The sequence below is a fragment of the Eretmochelys imbricata genome, chromosome 20 (genome assembly GCF_965152235.1).
Source record: "Eretmochelys imbricata isolate rEreImb1 chromosome 20, rEreImb1.hap1, whole genome shotgun sequence".
NCBI lineage: Eukaryota > Metazoa > Chordata > Testudines > Cheloniidae > Eretmochelys > Eretmochelys imbricata.
The window spans coordinates 11,099,175-11,123,685 of NC_135591.1; the positions used below are offsets into that span (position 1 = coordinate 11,099,175).

The 24,511-nt window shown below is 51.9% G+C and overlaps 1 protein-coding gene across 1 annotated transcript in view; it reads right to left on the reverse strand.

Moving 5' to 3' along the window:
- The window catches only part of RAPGEF3 (Rap guanine nucleotide exchange factor 3), an 88,703-nt gene that overhangs the window by 20,748 nt on the left and 43,444 nt on the right, over positions 1-24,511 (reverse strand). The window contains exons 3-9 of the mRNA XM_077838909.1: positions 5,067-5,120; positions 4,602-4,708; positions 3,692-3,813; positions 2,513-2,681; positions 1,653-1,737; positions 839-899; positions 68-144 (exon numbers count right to left, since the gene is read on the reverse strand). Coding sequence (XP_077695035.1) covers positions 68-144; positions 839-899; positions 1,653-1,737; positions 2,513-2,681; positions 3,692-3,813; positions 4,602-4,708; positions 5,067-5,120 — 675 coding nt within the window. The remainder of the gene's footprint in view (positions 1-67; positions 145-838; positions 900-1,652; positions 1,738-2,512; positions 2,682-3,691; positions 3,814-4,601; positions 4,709-5,066; positions 5,121-24,511) is intronic.

Consider the following 24,511-nt stretch of genomic DNA (forward strand, 5'->3'; position numbering starts at 1 on the left):
CGTCCCAGCAGTGGGGTCCAGTGGGATTGTAGGGGCAGGGCAACGTAGAGGGCAGGGAAGCACATACCTTGCCATGAGTGACCACATTCACTGAGCCCTTCCAGATGATGTACCACGAGGTGCCTTTGTCTCCTTGGCTGAACACTGCAAAGAAGCTGTGGTTTGTCCAGGAAGCCCAAGAGACTGCAGACGGGGCAGCCCTTGTCAAGGGTCTGGACCGCACATCCCAGCCTCACAAGAGGCTGAGCGTTCCAGGGGAGCTGCCCAGCCCAGCCCTGCCCTGGGGAGCTCGGAGATCTGGGGAGCATGGGACAAGCACTCTCTGGGCTGGTGCTTTGGCCAGCTCTGTCCCCTAAGCCGTGAGGGCCTGCGGGGCAGCACAGCAGGATTGGGATGTGCCAAACTCTGAATGCCACCATTTCCAGCCATTCCCACGCTGACTGCCCAGGAACTCAGAGAGCACAAGGCTCAGGTTCTACACCCCAGCAAACAGCCCTGGGGCTCCTGCCTTCCCTTCCCGCAGGGTCTGGTGGCACAAGGGTCCCTGGGATCGGAGCCCTGCAGTGAGTGCCAGGGGAGGTCACTGCCCTCTCTGGTGCTGGTCAGTCTGCTGTGTGGTGCCAGGCAATGGCACACCATGGGGCAGTGCCTGGTGCTGCACTGGGTTGCTCCTGCATCTCCAAGGTGTAACTTCCTGGTCAGAGGACACCAGGCATCAGGCTGGGTACGGTGGTGGTCCAGGAACCAGACTGGCAGAGCACAGGACACCCCCGTCTGGACCCAGGCCGGTAGGAGCACGCTCACAGAGTCACTGGCTGGGGCAGGCTGTGATACTCACACACGGTGCCCGCTTTGGGGTGTGACTCAAACAGTAGCACAGAGGCCAGCTCCCGCTTCACCTGCAGTGAGAGACACCCCTTAGTGCTACCCTGGCACAGGTCATGAGCCTATTGGGGCAGGGGGTCAGTGGGAGGGAGGGTGCGCTGCTGGACCGGGCTTGACTGGCAGACCAGGGCAGGAGCAACAGCGGGGGCCAGTGGAGTCCAGTGAGATGTCTGGGGTGTTGGATAGGGGAACTCCATGGGGCCAAGAGATCAGAGAGAGCTGGGGTGTCAGGATGGACAGTCTAGGATACTCAGAGGGCAAGAGGTGCTCGGCAGAGGGTGCCCCATGGCTGGAACAAGGCTGGGACTGGGTAGAAGCAGTGGGGGTAGAGGTGGAAGGCAGCAGGGGTGGTGGGGGGGAAGGGAGTGGGAGCTGGTGGGGGAAGAGGAATGGGGGCTGGCAGGCGGAGGGAGAGGGGACCGGGGACTTGCGGGCGGGGAGCAGGGGTTGACTGGAGGGAGGGGAGTGGGGGCTAGTGGGGGAAGGGGAATGGGGGCTGGCAGGCAGAGGTCAGTGGGGCTGGTGGGGAGAAGGGCTGATGGGGGTCGTAGCAGGGGTTGACCGGGGAGGGGAGTGCGGGATGGTAGCAGGAGCAGAATGGGGGCTGGCAGGCAGAGGGAAGCAGGGCCGGTGGGGAGAGGGGAGTGGGGGATGGTGGGGGAAGGAGAATGGGGGCTGGCAGGCGGCGGGAAGTGGGGCTGGTGGGGAGAGGGGCTGGCAGGGGGAGGAGCAGGGGTTGCCCAGGGTGAGGGGGAGCTGGCACTCACGGAGTGGGAAAGATGGGCCACAGCTTTGATGTGCAGCAGCTCCTCAAAGATGAGCTCCAGCTCGTCCTCTGTGCGCTGGGCAGGGCTGGGGAGAGAGCGGTGTTACCCTGGCACTGGCCATGCCTGGGGCACAGATCCCCATGCCAGGCATGGCTCCACACAGAGGGCAGCCCCCTGAGCTGGGTAAACCCCCACATGAGGGTAGCCCCCCCCCCAACTCACAGCTGGCCCCCGGCCCAGGCATGACCCCATATGAGGGCAGCCCTCTGAGCTGGGCAAAACCCCCATGAGGGCAGCCCCCCCAACTCAGGCCTGGCCTCACACGGGGCAGCTCCCCCCGGCCCTGGCATGACCCCACATGAAGGCAACCCCCTGAGCTGGGCATGGTCCCATGCAGAGGGCAGCCCCTGGCCAGGCAGCAGGGTGGGTCTCACAGCTCCCTTCCTGAGGTGCTGTCTTGGGGGGTCTGTTTGTCTAGGATCTGGAGCTGAGGGCACTGACCACCCACATGTACCCCAGCCTAGCAGGACAATTCCAGGATCCAGGCAGACCACAGAGCCCTTGTGGTAATGTGGGGAGATGGCCCACTCAGCGCCCTCTACACCCTCTACACCCTCCCCAGGGTCTCAGGCCCACTGAGAGCAGCCCAGCCATGGGGAGGGCGGGTCTCTTGGTGGGCAGCCCAGGCGTGGGGGAGGGCATGGCACAGGGGCGGGTCTCTTGGTGGGCAGCCCAGGCGTGGGGGAGGGCGGGTCTCTTGGTGGGCAGCCCAGGCGTGGGGGGGGCATGGCACAGGGGGAAGGCTCTTGGTGGGAAGCCCAGCCCTTCCCCAGCCATGGTGGCACATGTGGCATACTCACGGCTTGCGCAGGGCCATGGTGAGCAGTGCATCAGGGCCCAGCTGGGCCAGAAAGGCCAATGCCTCCAGTAGCTCCTCAGTGTCCCAGGTGCCAGGCTCCAGACTCAGCTCCCCCTCGGCAAAGCGGTAAAATTGGGCATCCTTGTCCTGGAAATGCCACTCCTGCTTCACTGGGGAAAGAGCCACATGGCAGCATCAGCCTGTGTGCGACACTGTGCATGGCACGAGCCTGGCTGGCAAAGTGCCTGGACCAGGTCACGAGATGCTGTGAGCCCGTGAGAAAGCCGGGCCAGCATGAGATGGGGTAGGAATAGACACCTGGGTCACAGCGTCAGCATGTGCCACAGGGGGGGAGGGTGAGCACAGGCAATCCCCCCTCGCTCTCCTTGTCATGGGCAGACCCCACTCCAGCAGGTCCTGGCCCAGCACATGCTAACAAACTCCATGTGCTTTCCAGCCCACCCTACCAGATCCCACATGACCTCAGCCTGCCCCACCAGGCTCCTGGCAGTCCCTGGCACACCTCACTCTTCATATCTGGCCCAGCCCCCAGCCCACCCTGCCAGGCCCTACGGGGCCCTCAGCCTGCCCAGCCAGACCTCATGTGGCCCCCCAGCCTGCCCCTGGCAGACCTTGGACTACCCTTCACCTCCAGGATCTGTGCATTCCCTAGCAGCTCCTGACATACCCCACCCCATCCAACTGGGTCCTTTCTGGCCCACTGCACCTGGCACAACCACCAGCCCCTCCTCTCTGGCAGACACCATGTGGCCCAGTCCCACCTCACCCCACCAGAACTCTGGCAGACCCTGGTACACCCCTCCCTATTGCATCCTGGCCCACCACACCCAGACAAACTCCACATGGTTCCCAACCTCACCCTGTGACTTCAGGCCCCATGCATCCCCCAGCCTACCTCACCACATGGCCCCCAGCATGCCCCACCAGGCCCCACACAACCCCTGGCCTATCCTGCCCTGCTGGGTCCTGCCCCACCACAACCTGACAAACGCCACATGGTTCCCAGCCCCACCCTGTGCCCACACAGGCCCTGACATGCCCAGCTCCCAGCCCAGTCCACCCTGCCACACTCCATATGTTCTCCAGCCTGCTCCTCCCATCTTGGCACTGCAGAGGTGGCCGGAGTCCTGGAAGCACCCAGACCCTTTGTGATTCTCACCATGAGTCAGGACTCCTCCATCCACCAGCACTTGGCAAACCCCAATGGCCTGGCCCCGCGTTTGGATGCACAGCCCTGCGCTGAGCAGCCAGTCTGCCAGCTCCTTCCCGGAGCAACAATGCCTGCAGGGAGAGAAAGGGCGATGGATGGGTGAGACAAGACTAGTGACCTGGGGAATCTAGGGCTGACACAGCAGGGCAGGAGAAAAGGTGCAAGGAGGGTTTGTGTGGAATATCAGGGCTGTGGGTGGGGGTTGAGGGGCACTAGCAGAGCTGGGGCAGGGAGAGTGCTGGAGTGGAATAGCAGGGGGTCTGTGGGTGGGGATTGAGGGGCACCAGCAAGGCTGCAGACAGGGGGACCCAGGGCAGGGATTGCAGGGGTCAGGATTGAGGGGCACCAGCAGAGCTGCGGAAGAGGGAAAACCCAGGACTGGGGTAACAGGGGCTGAGGGTCAGGACTGAAGGGCACCAGAAGAGCTGGGGCCTGGGGGGCGGGGAGCCCAAGACTGGAATAGCAGAGGGCTGTGGGTGGGGATTGAGGGGCACCAGCAGAGTTGCAGGGGGACTCAGGGCAGGGATAGTAGGGGCTGAGGGTCAGACCGAGGGGCTCTGGCAAAGCTGCGAAGAGGGAGACCCAGAGTAGGTACTGCAGTGGCTGTGGGGAGGAGGACACTTGCCCTGCTTTGTGACTGACATTTAGCGACATTAAATTCTCTCAGGTAGGAAGCACCAGGCCTGTGGGGGTCCATGCTTGTCTCTCCCTTTCTGGCTTTGGGGATGGGGCTGTGACTTCCCACCTCTCTGTCCAGGCCTGGCCTCCAGGAGGGTCCATACCCAGGCACACAGGAGCTGCCCTGTGAGGCTCCCTCATTGGTATGTACTGCCATGGCCACAAAGCGGGGCCGTCCCACCTGTGGTGCCTGAGGTGGTACTTGTGATCACGGATGAGGCCAGGACGGGAGCTCACAAGGTGGCTGTACAGGAGTCTCCCTGCTCTCCAAATCTTCTCTGTAGGTGCCTGGGGGACGAACAAGCATCAGCAGTCAGGAAGCTGGGCACTTCCTCCCTAGCCCTGTATCAGCCTTTGGCATGGCTCGCTCCATCTTGGCTGTCCCATGCTAAGCGGGGTCACTCCTGCTCACAATTTGGACAGGAAACCGGCAAGATAAAACTACCCCCCAGCTCGTTCTCCCCTTCCTGCCCCCTGAGCTACCCAGCCAGCATCCAGAGATGCCATGGAATGCCCTGCGTGTTGGAGGGGCACTCCCAGACCAACAGGCAGCAATGGCCTTTTAAGTTGCTTTCTTTGCTCAGGGGAGCAAACTGCCCTCCGGTGATGGGGGGTGGCTTCCTGAGGCAGGGACTACCCCACTCACCTGCGTAAGGCTCTGCCCGCAGTCTGGGGCTGATTCGCTGTCAGGGAGCGGCGTCTGGAAAGCAACAGGACAGAGGCATTCCTCAGTTAGTGGCAAACAGGGGCCCCTCCACACCCACACCCTCTGTTTGAGGCATGCAGTGGCAGGGGGAGCCCTTTTGCTAAAGAGGCCAGCGGGGTTTCAGCACAGCCTGCAGCCACTCACTGTGAAGGGCAGGGATCATGTGGTGACAGCAGAGCTCTCCCAGTCCTAGCCTGCGGGAGAGAGGGGCCTTTCCGGGATGACTCCTGGATTACATGGGGGAGAGGCAGGCCTGCAAGCCCCCAGCCTGCAGAAGTCCAACTCAGATGCGAAGCAAGGATGCCCCCTAGCAGTTGTTCACTGTTAAACAGCTGCCGTTTCCCACCTCAACAGCAGCTGCATGTGTGGTGGGTGCATTGGGCAGTTTTTTCAGTGTAAAATTCTGACTGGAGAGGAATGGACTGGAACGAGAGCAAAGCATGGGCAGCTGGATATGAGGCCCTTTTGAACCAGCCCATTGTTACTAGTATCAGATTAGTCAGCCAACCATCATTGCTCCTTTGCTTAATGTGCTGCTACTGGTAACAGTTTTGTAAACAGCCGTTGTGGGGGTTTTCCCCACTTAAATACAAGTAATTGGTGGTAACAAGCCCATCCTCATCACACTGCCCAGCCAGCACCTGCTTCCTGGGCTACACACCCCATGGGCTGGAGCACTGGTGCACAGGATTGTTAGGTGATTTACCTGAGGAAAATCAGGACTAGAACTCATGACCTCCTGACCCCAAACACAGTCCACCTAGACCACCTAGCATAGGAGCTGGCCCTCCGCATGATCACAGCTGTGACAGAGCCTCGCTCATTAGCCAGTGGTGGATTCCGTCTGTAGTCCCAACCAGGTCCCGGCTCTGCTCTCAGCTCAGGGAGCTGCCTGGGGACCTGTGAGCAGGGCTTAGCCAGACCCTGTATGTGAGGCCTGGCCGCAGGAGCGCTGGAACAATTTGTATAGTGGGGGGTGCTGTGAGCCAGTGAACCAAACTGTAAACCCTGCATCTGATGGACACTATTTCAAGCCAGTGGGTGCGGCAGCACCTCCAGCACCCCACACTACAAGAAGGATGTGGAAAAATTGGAAAGAGTCCAGCGGAGGGCAACAAAAATGATTAGGGGTCTGGAACACATGACTTATGAGGAGAGGCTGAGGGAACTGGGATTGTTTAGTCTGCGGAAGAGAAGAATGAGGGGGGATTTGATAGCTGTTTTTAACTACCTAAAAGGTGAATCCAAAGAGGATGGATCTAGACTGTTCTCAGTGGTAGCGGATGACAGGACAAGGAGTAATGGTCTCAAGTTGCAGTGGGGGAGGTTTAGGTTGGATATTAGGAAAAACTTCTTCACTAGGAGGGTGGTGAAACACTGGAATGCGTTACCTAGGGAGGTGGTGGAATCTCCTTCCTTAGATATTTTTAAGGTCAGGCTTGACAAAGCCTTGGCTAGGATGATTTAGTTGGGGATTGGTCCTGCTTTGAACAGGGGGTTGGACTAGATGACCTCCTGAGGTCCCTTCCAACCCTGATATTCTATGATTCTAATTCCCACACCTATGGGTCTGGCAATAGGAAGAAAGTTCCTCTGGCCATGGTTAGAATTGGGTGGGTTTATTGCTGCTGCTGGCCAGTGTAGGGGCCCAAGGGACCTCTGGGTCCAAGCCTAGCTTCCAGCTGGCTCACAAATGTCCCAGCTGTGCAGGGAGGGATCTGGCCAGGCTTATCGGCCTCCCATATATCTCTAGGAAGAAAAAGAAACAGCAGGAAGATCTGTGATAGGTCCCAGTGCTCAGAGCTCAGAACAATAGCTGGGGCAGTATATTGCCCCCTTGCAGCCAGGGTGCTGCAAACTGGCACCAAGTCAAGGCTTTGATCAGGCAGGGCAGAACCAATCTCTCTTGTGGTCTAGCTGCTCCGTCCCCCTAGTGTTGGCAGCCTCCAAACCTGCCAGAAAGGTAAACCGGGTTGCAATACACAGTACTGTTGGGGCCAAGGAATCTCAGCAGAGCCTGGCCTACCAGTTGCAAGCATTGCGGATCAGAGAGCTTCCTCCCATGGCTAAGAATGGAAAGGGCAGGCAATTCTCTGGAGATGAGGCCTCGAGGGAATACTCAGCATCTCTGTTTTCCAACCCCCTGGCCCTGCCCCAGCTCGTTCACCTCTGGAAGGATCCCAGCCGCACAAGCAGCAATTGAAGCAGAGCCTGGCACCAGCCCTCTTATCCTGAACAAGAGGCATGTGTACCTCGATCAAAGCCCTGCTGTTCCTCTCCCTAACCCTTTCTCCTCAAGTCCCCCACCTCCCACATATATTTATTTTTGCTGGGGTTCAGACTTGAGTGGTGCCTCCCCAACATTTGTGGTCTTTCACGCACGCTTTCCATGAGCATTTGAGCGTGCAGGCTTCTCTCACACTACTACATGCTGGATGCTGATGTCTCATAGACAGAAGGGACCATCATGATCGTCTAATCTGACCTCCTGCGCATCGCAGGCCTCAAAACCTCACCCACTCACTCCTGGAAGAGACCCCTAACCTCTGGCTGAGTTACTGAAGTCCTCAAATCACAATTTAAAGACTTACAGTTAGAGAATCCACCATTTACTCTTGTTTAAACGTGCAAGTGACCCATACCCCATACTGCAGAGGAAGGCAAAAAAAACCAAAAAACCCCACAGGGTCTCTGCCAATCTCATTCACAGAAAGTACAGGGAAATTGCACATTTGATTTTAAAATTTGCAATTTGTAGAAGGTCAGTAAATTACATGAAACATCCAATCAGAAAGCAGAAACAACAGCATGTGACTTGTGTCCCTAGCCAATGGAGCGCCCATTTTCAACTGTCTATTTGGTTATGGTATTCCCATTACCTCCCTATGTCACATGGTATTGTTTCTGTTCCCTGACTGGCTGATTATGTAACCACAGTAACCAACACATTGGGTGTTGCAGACTGTGTATTTGTGCAATGTTTGTCTGCAGACCTGGAAATCGCTGAATAATCCTGAAGGATGAAATGCCCATGTGTACCATGGCACCTCTGCCTTGCCTACAACACCTGGCCTTGGGTTTAGCTGCTCAGCTTTCCCATAGCAGATGCTTTCCTCACAAATTCTTGTTCAGTGAAAAAACCAATTTTTCATTGAAAAATGTTTCAACAGCAAATGTCCAAGCAGCCCTGCCTCAAGTCGCATTTGGTTGGGGTGGGGCTCATGGAATTTAGCAGCTGGAAACCAGGAGAGGAGCCAGAACCCCATGGTCAACCAGCTCCCTGCCAACTCCCAAGGCTCGACTCAGCTCCACTAGCCACGGCATGAGACTCATCATGCGGCCCCATCTCCTGTGCAGGGCTGCAGAGCAGACTCATCACCGTGCAGGAGCTCCTGAGCACCATCAGAGCCACAGAGGGAGGGAAACCTCCAGCTATGCAGTAACTTTCCCACAGAGGGAATTCTCCTAATCCCAGGCAGTCATCTGGCTCTGCACCCACCCCAACTCCCTGCCCTGCAGCGTTCCTGACCGCTGGTCTCAGTGAATTCCGTGGCTCTTTAAATTGTCTTGGCCCAAGATTCAGGAAACATTTGCTGAGTTATCGTCTATTTGTCACTGGAATGGACTAGAAAGTGTTGTTCCCCGTTGGTCAAAGCCAGCCAGAGACATAGCAGGACAAGATTGTAGGAAACAACCCTGGGAATTCTTATCTGGTATATTGGTCTTATGGTGGTGCCTAGAGGGCCCAATGAAATCCATGCTCTGCTGTGCTGGGTGCTGTACGGACCCTGGGAGACATTGCCCCATCCTCATCCTGTGGTTCTGAGCACTGGTTTCGCTGGAAAGTGTCAGCATTTGAAGGGTTAATGCTTCACTGAAGTGCTGTGGAAGTGCAGCCTCCCTCCAGGCCTGTGTTTGCACTGCTCACAAGGGTTTGCTGAGGGACTTAGGACATCAATCAGATAAACAGTATCTGGGGAGCTGGAACCTACAGGAACCAACAGGGCAAGGGCCTTTGGGGGTAGTAGGATGACCCAGAGGGGCAGTGCTCAGCCACACCCAGGATGGCCCAGAGGGGCTGTGCCCAGCCAGACCCAGGCATAGAAGCCCCATGCTGCTGAAGGATAGTGTTCCCCATCTGTTTCCATGTGAATATATGGAGAGGAGGATCCCTTTGCTGGACAGTTTGTCCCCACTCGAGGGAATGGGTAGGAAGGAATTGGCTCAGCATTCTTCTGCTGAGAGGAGGTCTCACAAATCCTCCCAGCCTTGCACAAGGTCACTCGCAAGGGCGCCCGTTTCCTCCAGCCAGCAGTGTGTTTACACAGCAAACATCACAAGTGCGCTGGCTGCCAGGGCAGCAAGGAGTGCTGAGGGCCTGGTGTGCTCAGCTCATGGCAATGGAGACCCAGTGCACGGTGTTGCAGTCTGAGCTGGCCTCCTAGTGCCTACAGGGAGACAAGCCGGACAGGTACTGGGAATGAAGTGGGACCCAGATCTGCAGAGCCAACCCTGCAGTGCTTTTTATCAAAGAGCAAAACTAGCTGCACTGACGTGGTGTCGGGTGGGTGCCAGTGCCCTGGGGAAGAAAGCCAAGGTGCCACAAGGGCTTGGATGCTCCTCAGCACCCTAGAGCAAGTACATCACACCCTGTGTGGACTTGGAGAGGGTCCATGGCAGCCTCTCCCTCCAGAATACCAGGACTGCAGAAGGGACAGCAGCACCAGGACCCCAGCCCTGCAAGGCAGACACCACAGTGATGGCCAAGGGATAAAAACACACTATCGCAATAGTCTCTCCCCAGGCCTCCCCTCAGCCTGGTCCTGTCCAGCCATCCTGGGCAGCATGGGTGAAGGTCCCCAGTTCATGGAGTAAAGTCCAGAGTTTCACCCTAAACCAGACTGCAGACAAGACCCGATCCCAGCAGGCTGCTCTGACGTGGTTCCAGAGTGGTCTCAGGGCCACGAGGGCAGCTCTAGACCCTGGCCTAGCAGGGAGGAACAAACACATCCCTCTGCAGAGTTGCATCTGTCAGTGCCAGCTGGGGATGGCAAGGCTCGAATCTATGGGACCAGCTCACTCTTTAGTGGCAGGAAACTCTCTGGGACAAATCCTGTTTGTGCCAATTTACACCAGCAAAGACTTTGTCCCTTGTACTTGGAGCCCTAGAGTGATTGCTGCTCCTCCCTGGCAGAGCCGGCAGAGCCTGTATTAACAGCACACAACGCCGGCAGCAACTGGGCAAAGCAAAGGCAGCTGGATTAGCCAACCCCACTGCAGCGTGAGTCTGTGGGAATATTCCTGGCCCCTGCACTGGGATTCCAGAGCCCAGGTGACAATGGTCAGGGCCTGACTCTTGCCTGTTGGAGACAACATAGTGTCTTCTCCAGCTGGGCAGAGCAGGTGCAAACCACGGTAGGGCCTGAGCTGACACCTCCCTGCACAGGAATAAGAGGCACAAGTGCTGCAGGGCAGAGGAATGGACACAGTTCTTTGCAGCCACAGATCTCTGCAAACATTAACTCAGCATCCTCCTGTTAATGCCACGGGGTTAGTGCCTGGGGCTGCCTGCACAGATCCCTACCTGGTTAGTACACATTTACTATAAGGTTCAACCCAAACCTGGGGCTTGCAGCAGATCCATCCTTACAGCACAGCAAGTTCTGAGAGCCGCCCCCCCCGAAGCTAGTCCACTCTGAGCTGTCTGGTGCAGCTGTGACCCCGCTGGCCAGTCCTACGGCTATACAGAGTCTGCACAGGAACAGGCAAGCTCTATGGCTTCCCTCACTCTCATGAGCATCAGCTATGGGGTACATGCCAGCTCCTTCTCTTCTGTTTATCACAGGACCTGTCTGTCCAGCCCCCACTGTTGTGGTATCTGAGCACCTTGCAATCTTTAATGCATTTGGAGGCCAAGTTTAGGCTGCAAGATAAGAGATCAAAATCCAGGACCTTCATGATAGCATTCTCTAAAATGCTTCCAGTTGCATGTGCAGGGCCAGGAAGACAGGTAGAACTGCAGGGTCACAATGCATGGATGGGATGATGGCATTCAGAGGAGGGATTTTGGTTTATTAGGAACCTCTTGGGAATGGAGGAGCCTATATAGAACCAGATTGCTGGCATGGAAAATTAAAAAGGTCTTAGAGGAGTTTTTAAACTAAGGGCTGGGGGAAAGCTGACAGGTGTGCAGGCGTGGACATTAAAGGGGATACTCTATATCCTAGTAAAGAGGAGAGGATACATATAGTACAGGCAGAAATTGAAGAGAAACAGTCAAACAAAAAAGAGTCCCATCCAATTACATCACATGAGGGCAGACAATTAAATATTGACATATTTTATAAGTACTTGTATACAAATGCTGGAAGTCTAAATATAGTAGAACCTCAGACTTACGAATACCTCGGGAACAGAGGTTGTCCATAACTCTGAAACGTTCGTAACTCTGAACAAAACATTATGGTTGTTCTTTCCAAAGTTTACAAATGAACATTGACTTAATACAGCTTTGAAACTTTACTATGCAGAAGAAAAATGCTGCTTTTAACCATCTTAATTTAAATGAAACAAGCACAGAAACGGTTTCCTTACCTTGTCAAATCTTTTTTTAAAGCCTTCCCATTGTTTTTAGTAGTTTATGTTTAACACAGTACTGTATTTCAATTTTAAGTTATTTCTCTTGCTTCTTTTTAGTATTTGTTATCCATGAAAAGAAAACACAAAAGCCCATGGATTTAAATGTCCATTCAAATAGAACTGAAAAAACAAATGCTGCAGCAAAATGCACCAGCCCTAGTCTTTATAATGACAACAAAAAAAACCTATCCAAACGTAACTTTCCTGCGTAAGTACTACAGGATAAACAATGTAGACTTGAAAAAATCTTTAATGGTACTCTGCTTGAGATTGCTAACACGCTTTTTTGCTGCCAAGGTATGTAGCTCTTGAAGTATCATTAGGTTCATTGCTGTGGCGTCAGGCTGTTGTTCAAGCCACTGCAGACAGGTAGCGAAACACTCTTCTGCTTGCATGTATGGGATCTTCTTGGTGTTCTCCCCCTCCTTCTTGTCACTGTCTGGTTGTGCTGTTTCTCATACCAATTCAATTATCTCATGGTCGCTGAGAATACGGGTTCGTTCTCACGTTAATCTGCATTTAGCCATTCCTCCTGTTCTTCCATGGTGATATCCAAAAGCTGTCACTCTTCAGAAAAAAATAATTAATTGATTTATTTCCATCTGATCTCTGTTTTCCAAATTATCTCTCAGTGTTGTCAATACCCTGCCAAAGTGTATTCCATGAGCATCTCAAAGACTCCGAGCCAGTCTCACTCCAGGACTCAGCTCACGTGTAGACAGCATGTTTTGTCAGCTGTTTACAAAAATCTGTAAGATTCAAATTGCATTGATCCCAGTCACACTTGCCATAAAAGGTTTTGCTTGTATCAACATTTCATGTTTTCCAGAATGCCTCAGTTCATTGGCTGAATGAGGCATGTGACAGTTGGTGGCAAAAACAAATATCAAATGGTTCCATCTTCCACCAATAGATTTTAAATGGCAGGGTGAAATGGAGCATTACCCATCAGTAGTACAGCTCGGACAGGTACAGATTTTGACATAAGGTAGTCTTTCACAAGTGGAACAAAGTGTTTAAAAAACCAGTCAGAGAAAAGACCTTTATCCATCCAAGCAGTGCACTGGCTGTAGTAATGGACAGGCAGAGCTGACCTAGTGATGTTTGCAAAGAAGCGAGGTAGAAGATTAGGGTTGGAAGAGACGTCAGGAGGTCATCTAGTCCAATCCCCTGCTCAAAGCAGGACCAACACCAACTAAATCATCCCAGCCAAGGCTTTGTCAAGCCAGGCCTTAAAAACCTCTAAGGATGGAGATTCCACCACTTTCCAAGGGAACCCATTCCAGTGCTTCACCACCCTCCTAGTGAAATAGTGGTTCCTAATATCCAACCTAGACCTCCCCCACTGCAACTTGAGACCATTGCTTCTTGTTCTGTCATCTGCCTCCACTGAGAACAGCCTAGTTCCATCCTCTTTGGAACCACCTTCAGGCAATTGAAGGCTACTATCCAATCCCCCCTCACTCTTCTGCAGACTAAATAACCCCAGTTCCCTCAGCCTCTCCTCATAAGTCATGTGCCCCAGCCGCCTAAGCATTTTCGTTGCCCCTCCGCTGGACTCCCTCCAATTTGTCCACATCCCTTCTGTAGAGAGGGGTCCAAAACTGGACGCAATAATCCAGGTGTGGCCTCACCAGTGCCAAAAAGAGGGGAACAATCACTTCCCTCGATCTGCTGGCAATGCTGCTACTAATACAGCCCAATATGCCATTGGCCTTCTTGGCAACAAGGGCACACTGCTGACTCATATCCAGCTTCTCGTGCACTGTAATCCCCAGGTCCTTTTCTGCAGAACTGCTGCTTAGCTTAGCCAGCCAGGTTTCACGCTGTTGTGAACGAATGCCAATGGGAGATGGAAATCCCCGCTTGCGTTAGCAGTAGCCATCAGTCTGACCACATCTTTACTGGATTTGAAATTCTTCGCCTGTTTTTCTGAACTGTCTGCCAGAGTCTTATTTGGAAGCAGGGGTCAGTACAGGCCTGTCTCGTTGCAGTTAAACTCTTGGTCCTGGGTAAGTCCGTGCTGTTCAATAAATGATTTGAAAGTGGCTTTAAATTCACCAGTGGCATTCGAGTCAGCTGTCAGGGATCTTCTTGCATCCTGTATTCCGTGCCAATTTTTGAACCAACAGAGTCACCCTGTGCTAGCTTTAAAATGGTCCTCACCTTTGTCTGGATACATTTTTCGGTAGACTAACCCTGCCTTTTCTGTAACCATCACACTGTTTATAGAAGTGCATTCTGATCTCCTTTGTGCAAGCCACAGATGCACTGCCTTATCAAAATCAGCAGCAGTAGCTTCATGTACAATACACCTGCTTCTTACTGCTCTGCTGTCTTTGGCTTCTTTTGCAAATTGCTGTATTTTTTCTGGCTTTTCCAAATATCAGTGACAGTTGATTTCCCAATATCATATTCTCCCACTATGTTGCTGAGGCTAACACCATTGTCAAGTTTTTTTAATATTTCTAGCTTTGTGTCAATTGAAAGTGTGACACGTTTGCACTTCCTACTGCTTGCCAGGATGGGTCTCTGTCCTCCACCGTTTTTTGGACTGAGGAAATATGGTGAGTAGAATCCCCTCCCATGGTATTGCAGCGGGATGCCCTTTACCACACCCTTGAGGAGCAGGGAGTTGGCTTCCTGCTGAAGAATGAACTGGTGAGAGGGATCCTCCAAAGAGGGTCAGGTAGGAGGATGATAAGGCAGGAAGGAAAAAAATTCTATGGAGTACCTGTAATGGATGATCTCTAGTACCCAATTGCCTATGGTGATCTTGGCCCAAGTGTGGACAAAGAGGGCAAGGCGGCTTCTGAAGATGACAGCTGGCAAGGTAGCTGGCATTGAAGGTGGCCCGTGGGTCTCGACCCCCATGTCAAAAGTGACCCTGGGCCTGTGGCTGGAAGTGGGTTGAGGAGGTGGCTGGTACTGGAAAGCAGGGCCTCTGGGACCTCTGTCATTTCCAGGGGAGTTTCAGTGGCCATTGGTAGTAGGGCTGGTAGGCAGTAGGCTGCCTCTGGTGCTTCCTCCTGGGTGCTGGGTATAGATTCCTGGGGATCGCAGAGTGGAGTCCTTCAGGGAGTGCAGGGGCTCATCCACTGTGTCATCGAAAAGATTGTCTTCATCGAAAGGGAGGTGGTGCTTTGAATCTCCCTCAGGAAACTGGAAGACTGAAGCCATGAGTCCTGCGCATCACAAGCCTGGTGGCTATGGAATGAGATGCAGTATCAGCTGCGTCCACCATGGCCTGAAGGGCCACCTTCACCACCAATTTCCTCTCATCCACTGAGGCCTGGAACTGGGCATGGTCGCCTGCAGGGAGCTTGCCTGTAAACTCTGCCAGCCTACTGTACACGTTGAAGTCACACTTAGCTAACAGAGCATGACAGGTATCTATGTGGAACTGTAGTTCTGTTGACAAGCAACTGGAGTGGCATCGACCTGCACTGCCCCTTATACCCTCAGTCAGGAGCACGAGGAGACATATTGCGCATGGGTGGGTCAACGGACACTGCTTGGAAAAACTTTTAGACTCAGGTGGATGGCATGCATGTGCACCCCTGTATGGAATACACATAGGTACCATCACTCAAAGAAGAAGGGATAGATAATAAAACAGAAAATGTCATAATGCCACTATATAAATATATGATACACTCACACCTTGAATATAGCATGTAGTTCTGGTCTTCCCATCTCAAAAGAGACATATTAGAATTGGAAAAGTTACAGAGAAGAGCAACAAAAATTATTACAGGTATGGAAGAGCTTCCATATGAAGAGTCATTAAAAAGACCAGGACTGTTCAGCTTGGAAAAGAGATGACCAAGGGGGGATATGATAGAAGTCTATAAAATCATGAATGGTGTGGAGAAAGTGAATAAGGAAATGTTATTTACCCCTTCACATAACACGAGAACCAGGGGTCATCCTATGAAATTAACAGCCAGCAAGTTTAAAACTAAAATAAGGAATTACTTCTTCACGTAACACCCAGTCATAGAATCATAGAATATCAGGGTTGGAAGAGACTTCAGGAGGTCATGTAGTCCAACCCCCTGCTCAAAGCAGGACCGATCCCCAATTAAATCATCCCAGCCAGGGCTTTGTCAACCCTGACCTTAAAAACTTCTAAGGAAGGGGATTCCACCACCTCCCTAGGTAACGCATTCCAGTGTTTCACCACCCTCCTAGTGAAAAAGTTTTTCCTAATATTCAACCTAAATCTCCCCCACTGCAACTTGAGACCATTACTCCTTGTTCTGTCATCAGCTACCACTGAGAACAGTCTAGAGCCATCCTCTTTGGAACCCCCTTTCAGGTAGTTGAAAGCAGCTATCAAATCCCCCCTCATTCTTCTCTTCTGTAGACTAAACATCCCCAGTTCCCTCAGCCTCTCCTCATAAGTCATGTGTTCCAGTCCCCTAATCATTTTTGTTGCCCTCCGCTGGACTCTTTCCAATTTTTCCACATCCTTCTCGTAGTGTGGGGCCCAAAACTGGACACAGTACTACAGATGAGGCCTCACCAGTGTCGAATACAAGCATAGAATCATAGAATCATAGAATATCAGGGTTGGAAGGGACCCCAGAAGGTCATCTAGTCCAACCCCCTGCTCGAAGCAGGACCAATCCCCAGTTAAATCATCCCAGCCAGGGCTTTGTCAAGCCTGACCTTAAAAACCTCTAAGGAAGGAGATTCTACCACCTCCCTAGGTAACGCATTCCAGTGTTTCACCACCCTCATAGTGAAAAAGTTTTTCCTAATATCCAATCTAAACCTCCCCCACTGCAACTTGAGACCATTACTCCTCGTTCTGTCATCTGCTACCATTGAGAACAGTCTAGAGCCATCCTCTTTGGAACCCCCTTTCAGGTAGTTGAAAGCAGCTATCAAATCCCCCCTCATTCTTCTCTTCTGCAGGCTAAACAATCCCAGTTCCCTCAGCCTCTCCTCATAAGTCATGTGTTCTAGACCCCTAATCATTTTTGTTGCCCTTCGCTGGACTCTCTCCAATTTATCCACATCCTTCTTGTAGTGTGGGGCCCAAAACTGGACACAGTACTCCAGATGAGGCCTCACCAATGTCGAATAGAGGGGAACGATCACGTCCCTCGATCTGCTCGCTATGCCCCTACTTATACATCCCAAAATGCCATTGGACTTCTTGGCAACAAGGGCACACTGCTGACTCATATCCAGCTTCTCATCCACTGTCACCCCTAGGTCCTTTTCCGCAGAACTGCTGCCTAGCCATTCGGCCCCTAGTCTGTAGCGGTGCATTGGATTTTTCCGTCCTAAGTGCAGGACCCTGCACTTATCCTTATTGAACCTCATCAGATTTCTTTTGGCCCAATCCTCCAATTTGTCTAGGTCCTTCTGTATCCTATCCCTCCCCTCCAGCGTATCTACCACTCCTCCCAGTTTAGTATCATCCGCAAATTTGCTGAGAGTGCAATCTACACCATCCTCCAGATCATTTATGAAGATATTGAACAAAACCGGCCCCAGGACCGACCCCTGGGGCACTCCACTTGACACCGGCTGCCAACTAGACATGGAGCCATTGATCACTACCCGTTGAGCCCGACAATCTAGCCAGCTTTCTACCCACCTTATAGTGCATTCATCCAGCCCATACTTCCTTAACTTGCTGACAAGAATACTGTGGGAGACCGTGTCAAAAGCTTTGCTAAAGTCAAGAAACAATACATCCACTGCTTTCCCTTCATCCACAGAACCAGTAATCTCATCATAAAAGGCGATTAGATTAGTCAGGCATGACCTTCCCTTGGTGAATCCATGCTGGCTGTTCCTGATCACTTTCCTCTCATGCAAGTGCTTCAGGATTGATTCTTTGAGGACCTGCTCCATGATTTTTCCAGGGACTGAGGTGAGGCTGACTGGCCGGTAGTTCCCAGGATCCTCCTTCTTCCCTTTTTTAAAGATTGGCACTACATTAGCCTTTTTCCAGTCATCCGGGACTTCCCCCGTTCGCCACGAGTTTTAAAAGATAATGGCCAATGGCTCTGCAATCACAGCCGCCAATTCCTTCAGCACTCTCGGATGCAACTTGTCCGGCCCCATGGACTTGTGCACGTCCAGCTTTTCTAAATAGTCTCTAACCACCTCTATCTCCACAGAGGGCTGTCCATCTCTTCCCCATTTTGTGATGCCCAGCGCAGCAGTCTGGGAGCTGACCTTGTTAGTGAAGACAGAGGCAAAAAAAGCATTGAGTACATTAGCTTTTTCCACATCCTCCGTCACTAGGTTGCCTCCCTCATTCAGTAAGGGGCCCACACTTTCCTTGGCTTTCTTCTTGTTGCCAACATACCTGAAGAAACCCTTCTTGTTACTCTTGACATCTCTTGCTAGCTGCAGCTCCAGGTGCGATTTGGCCCTCCTGATATCATTCCTACATGCCCGAGCAATATTTTTATACTCTTCCCTGGTCATATGCCCAACCTTCCACTTCTTGTAAGCTTCTTTTTTATGTTTAAGATCTGCTAGGATTTCACCATTAAGCCAAGCTGGTCGCCTGCCATATTTACTATTCTTTCGACTCATCGGGATGGTTTGTCCCTGTAACCTCAACAGGGATTCCTTGAAATACAGCCAGAATAGAGGGGAACGATCACGTCCCTCGATCTGCTGGCAATGCCCCTACTTATACATCCCAAAATGTCATTGGCCTTCTTGGCAACAAGGGCACACTGCTGACTCATATCCAGCTTCTCATCCACTGTCACCCCTAGGTCCTTCTCTGCAGAACTGCTGCCTAGCCATTCGGTCCCTAGTCCGTAGTGGTGCATTGGATTCTTCCGTCCTAAGTGCAGGACTCTGCACTTGTCTTTGTTGAACCTTATCAGATTTCTTTTAGCCCAATCCTCCAATTTGTCTAGGTCCCTCTATATCCTATCCCTACCCTCCAGCGCATCTACCACTCCTCCCAGTTTAGTGTCATCTGCAAACTTGCTGAGGGTGCAATCCATACCATCCTCCAGATCATTTATGAAGATACTGGACAAAACCAGCCCCAGGACCGAACCTTGGGGCACTCCACTAGATACCGGCTGCCAACTAGACATGGAGCCATTGATCACTACCCGTTGAGCCTGACAATATAGCCAGCTTTCTATCCACCTTATAGTCCATTCATCCAGCCCATACTTCTTTAACTTGCTGGCAAGAATACTGTGGGAGACAGTGTCAAAAGCTTTGCTAAAGTCAAGGAACAACACGTCCACTGCTTTCCCCTCATCCACAGAGCCAGTTATCTCGTCATAGAAGGCAATTAGGTTAGTCAGCATGACTTGCCCTTGGTGAATCCATGCTGACTGTTCCTGATCACCCTCCCCTCCTCCAAGTGCTTCAGAATTGGTTCTTGAGGATGTGCTCCATGATTTTTCCAGGGATTTTGGTGAGGCTGACTGGCCTGTAGTTCCCCAGATCCTCCTTCTTCCCCTTTTTAAAGATGGGCACTACATTAGCCTTTTTCCAGTCATCCGGGACCTCCATGGGGTGCTGTTCTGGGATGGAGGTCTGCTGGGAAGAGATGTGGTTCACCTGACCAAGAAGGGGAAGAGCATCTTCACGCACTGACTCACCAACCCAGTGAGGAGGGCTTTGTTCTAGGTTCAAAGCAGACAAGTGACAAAAGCCCACAGGTAATCATTAAAAAAGGCAACCTTAACAAAGGGCTATATGATGGGGCTCTATGCATTTCTGTCAGGTCAGAACTGAAAACCTGCTACCGCTATGACCGTAAGAGGTACTACCTGTACTGGTCAATGCCAAGTGCTGGGCAGCAGTTAATTAACCATTCATCCAGCCCATACTTCTTTAACTTGCTGGCAAGAATACTGTGGGGGGAGGGATAGCTCAGTGGTTTGAGCATTGGCCTGCTAAACCCAAGGTTGTGAGTTCAATCCTTGAGGGGGCCATTTAGGGATTTGGGGCAAAAATTGGGGAATGGTCCTGCTTTGAGCAGGGGGTTGGACTAGATGACCTCCTGAGGTCCCTTCCAATCTTGATATTCTATGATTCTAACCCAGAAACCTCAGGAAGCGCCAACAGCTTTGGACCGATGAGCACCTGACAAGGGTAGTGGAACCCTTGATGGAGGAAATGCCATCAAAAGGCGGATGAGCAAATTCACTCAGTGTTTTTTGCCAACGACATCCACACATGACAGATTGGGCCCTTCAGCTGCAGCTGATAACCGATCTAGGAGTGGAGCCCCGAAAGGCAGGCAGATGGGAGATCGCCTCTGCACTGGCAACTCCTGCAATGTAACTAGTTCCAAATGTATTGACTCCCGTCCTTCCTTTGGTCCAAATCAGTGAAGTCGAGAGGGGGGTGCTGACACATGAGCAAAGCAGCATCTCCATATCAACTGCCCGAGCTATTGCAGCCACATCACACAGAGAGGACACTCCATCCTTGCTGGCAACATGGACACACCCCGGAAGGTGGCAGTTACGGGTTATACGCTCTTACTTGATTAGCATACAGGATGGCGCCATGGGTCACCTTCAACAGTGGGAGAAATCACTGCGTTCCATTGGTCAGCCACCACCCACCACAAAGCCGGGCAGCCCCTGGACAGTTAGGTGTTGACCCACCATGGTCTGTCTGCCTCATGGGGTGCGTGGGGCTAGACCAAAAGTTGAAAGGGAGATGGAAACATTGCACCTGGCAAAAATAAGAAACCAAGAACTTTCTGGCTTGGAAGCTGGAATGTCAGGACCATTTGTCTGGGACTGACAGATGATGACAACCTACAATACACAAGCAGCATGTGGAAGTCAGCTTTGCTAGACCATGAGCTGTACAAACTCAATGTTGACATTGCAGCACTCCAGGAAACAAGACTTGCAGATGCTGGTTCTGTTCAAGAGGCCAATTACACCTTATTTTGGCAAGGTAAAAGCAGCATGGTGTCCGTTTTGCTGTGAGAAACAAATGGGTAAAGCTCCTAGAAACACCTATTGGGAAGTCAAAGGGTATCATCTCACTTAAACTTCAGACAACTATCAGCTCTATGAACATCATTAGTGCTTATGCACCAACACTCAAATCTAGCGCCAAGGAGAAGGATACATTTTACATTTGGATCAAGTCATCAAAAGAATACCATCAACTGAGCAACTTTTCCTCACTCAGTGACTTCAATGCAAGAGTCGGCGCAGACAACAACTCATGGCCAGATTGCCTAGGGCATTTTGGCATCGGCAAGATGAATGAGAATGACCAACAACTTCTTGTATTCAGTCCCCAAAACCAAATGTACATTACCAATTCATATTTTACAGGAAAAGATCGCCACAAAGTGTCATGGCGACATCCACAATTAGGCCACTGGCACCAATTAGACATTGTTATCAACAGGAGGAAAGGCCTACCCTTAATGCAGAACAGTTCCATAGTGCCAATTGTGACACTAACCACTCCTTGATTATTAGCAAAGTAAAGATTACAGCCAAGAAGCTACATAGAGCAAAACCTAGGAGCAAGCCCAAAATCATCTTAACACCAAAAACCAGAGGAAATGCCAGGAGTTTGTGAAGGCTTTTGAACTTAGTATGGGAAGTCACTACCAGAGAAGGCAGAGGAATTTGGGGTAAATTTTAAAAAGAACTAGTTTGAAGAAAATGAAGCAGAACTATTACCTCTCATCAACATTAAGAACACAGCCTATCTGGAACACAACAAGAAGCCAACAGAGAGCACCAAAGTGAGACTTTGACATGCAAAAATCAAGGTACAGCAAGCAAGCAGATGCTGTGCAAATCATTACTGGACTAAGCTCTGTGAAGAGATACAGACAGCCGCAGACACAGAAAACCTCAAAGTCATATATGATGGCGTGAAGAAAGCTCTAGGCCACACTGTCAACAAAGTTGCCCCTCTCAAATCGCACAGCAGTGAAATCATTACAGGTAAAAGCAAGCAGTTGTCTCATTGGGTTGCGAACCAGCTGAGGGAGCGGCGGCGAACCAGCTGAACAGCGGGGGACAGCAGAGCAGCTCACAGCAGGAGTTTGCCTGGGACTGGTAAGTATCCGAGTGTGTGTGTGTTTGCTTGCTGAGGAAGTATCCAAGCGTGTGTTTGCTGGGAGGGCAGTGTGAGAGCCTGAGTGAGTGTCTGATTGGCTGCTAGCCTGCAGGGGGTGGGCATTAGGGTGTCCGTTTGTTTGTGTCAGGGAAGCCTGGCTGTTTAAAAATAGCCAGAGCTTCGCTAACCAGCTGAGCAGCGGGGGACAGCAGAGCAGCTCACAGCAGGAGTTTGCCTGGGAGTTCGCCTGGAGTGAGCCCAGTGAGGCTTACGTCTTGCAAACTGCTGAGGAAGCTCATAGTAGGAAGGTGATATGGAAGGGGGGGGTTCAGCTGTTGTGACCTGCACTGGATGTGCCATGTTTGTCTTTCTTCCACAGGACAGAAGCGACTTTGTCTGTACAAAGTGCAAGCTGGTCTCCATATTGGAAGAGAAGATTGAAGGTCTGGAGCAACAGATAACAACCCTGCGTTGCATACGAGAAACTGAGGATTTTCTGGACAAAACTCAGGATATGCTTCTAGGGGCACAAAGCTCTAAAGATATAGAGCAAGTTGCACAGAGGAGCAAGAGGCCAGTGAAGAAGCTTGGCAACATGTGCCCTCCAGAAGAGGTAAGCGGAATGTCCGGGTTCCAGTAACACAGACACAGGTAACTAACCGCTTTCATGTTCTCTCCACAGGTACCGTTGCGGAGAGCAGACCAGATGATATGTCTGGGGCGAGAAAGCAGAAGGAGACTCCGCTGGTTGGAAGGCATGAGATGCGATGTCCTGAGGTTGGGGGTTCCACGACCACCACTCCCAAGAGGAGAAGGCGGGTGGTGGTGGTCGGGGACTCTCTCCTCCGGGGGACTGAGTCATCTATCTGCCGCCCTGACCGGGAAAACCGAGAAGTCTGCTGCTTGCCAGGGGCTAGGATTCGCGATGTGAAGGAGAGACTGCCGAGACTCATCAAGCCCTCGGATCGCTACCCCTTCCTGCTTCTCCACATGGGCACCAATGATACTGCCAAGAATGACCTTGAGCGGATCACTGCGGACTACGTGGCTCTGGGAAGAAGGATAAAGGAGTTGGAGGCGCAAGTGGTGTTCTCGTCCATCCTGCCCGTGGAAGGAAAAGGCCTGGGTAGGGACCATCGAATCGTCGAAGTCAACGAATGGCTACGCAGGTGGTGTCGGAGAGAAGGCTTTGGATTCTTTGACCATGGGATGGTGTTCCATGAAGGAGGAGTGCTGGGCAGAGACGGGCTCCATCTCACGAAGAGAGGGAAGAGCATCTTTGCCAGCAGGCTGGCTAACCTAGTGAGGAGGGCTTTAAACTAGGTTCACCGGGGGAAGGAGACCAAAGCCCTTAGGTAAGTGGGAAAGCGGGATACCGGGAGGAAGCACAGGCAAGAATGTCTGTGAGGGGAGGGCTCCTGCCTCATACTGGGAATGAGGGGCGATCAACAGGTTATCTCAAGTGCTTATATACGAATGCACAAAGCCTTGGAAACAAGCAGGGAGAACTGGAGGTCCTGGTGATGTCAAGGAACTATGACGTGATTGGAATCACAGAGACTTGGTGGGATAACTCACATGACTGGAGTACTGTCATGGATGGTTATAAACTGTTCAGGAAGGACAGGCAGGGCAGAAAAGGTGGGGGAGTAGCACTGTATGTAAGGGAGCAGTATGACTGCTCAGAGCTCCGGTACGAAACTGTAGAAAAACCTGAGTGTCTCTGGATTAAGTTTAGAAGTGTGTGCAACAAGAGTGATGTAGTGGTGGGAGTCTGCTATAGACCACCGGACCAGGGGGATGAGGTAGATGAGGCTTTCTTCCGGCAGCTCACGGAAGCTACTAGATCGCATGCCCTGATTCTCATGGGTGACTTTAATTTTCCTGATATCTGCTGGGAGAGCAATACAGCGGTGCATAGACAATCCAGGAAGTTTTTGGAAAGCGTAGGGGACAATTTCCTGGCGCAAGTGCTAGAGGAGCCAACTGAGGGGCGCTTTTCTTGACCTGCTGCTCACAAACCGGGTAGAATTAGTGGGGGAAGCAAAAGTGGATGGGAATCTGGGAGGCAGTGACCATGAGTTGGTTGAGTTCAGGATCCTGACGCAGGGAAGAAAGGTAAGCAGCAGGATATGGACCCTGGACTTCAGGAAAGCAGACTTCGACTCCCTCAGGAAACGGATGGCCAGGATCCCCTGGGGGACTAACATGAAGGGGAAAGGAGTCCAGGAGAGCTGGCTGTATTTCAAGGAATCTCTGTTGAGGTTACAGGGACAAACCATCCCGATGAGTTGAAAGAATAGTAAATATGGCAGGCGACCAGCTTGGCTTAATGGTGAAATCCTAGCAGATCTTAAACATAAAAAAGAAGCTTACAAGAAGTGGAAGGTTGGACATATGACCAGGGAAGAGTATAAAAATATTGCTCGGGCATGTAGGAATGATATCAGGAGGGCCAAATTGCACCTGGAGCTGCAGCTAGCAAGATATGTCAAGAGTAACAAGAAGGGTTTCTTCAGGTATGTTGGCAACAAGAAGAAAGCCAAGGAAAGTGTGGGCCCCTTACTGAATGAGGGAGGCAACCTAGTGACGGAGGATGTGGAAAAAGCTAATGTACTCAATGCTTTTTTTGCCTCTGTCTTCACTAACAAGGTCAGCTCCCAGACTGCTGCGCTGGGCATCACAAAATG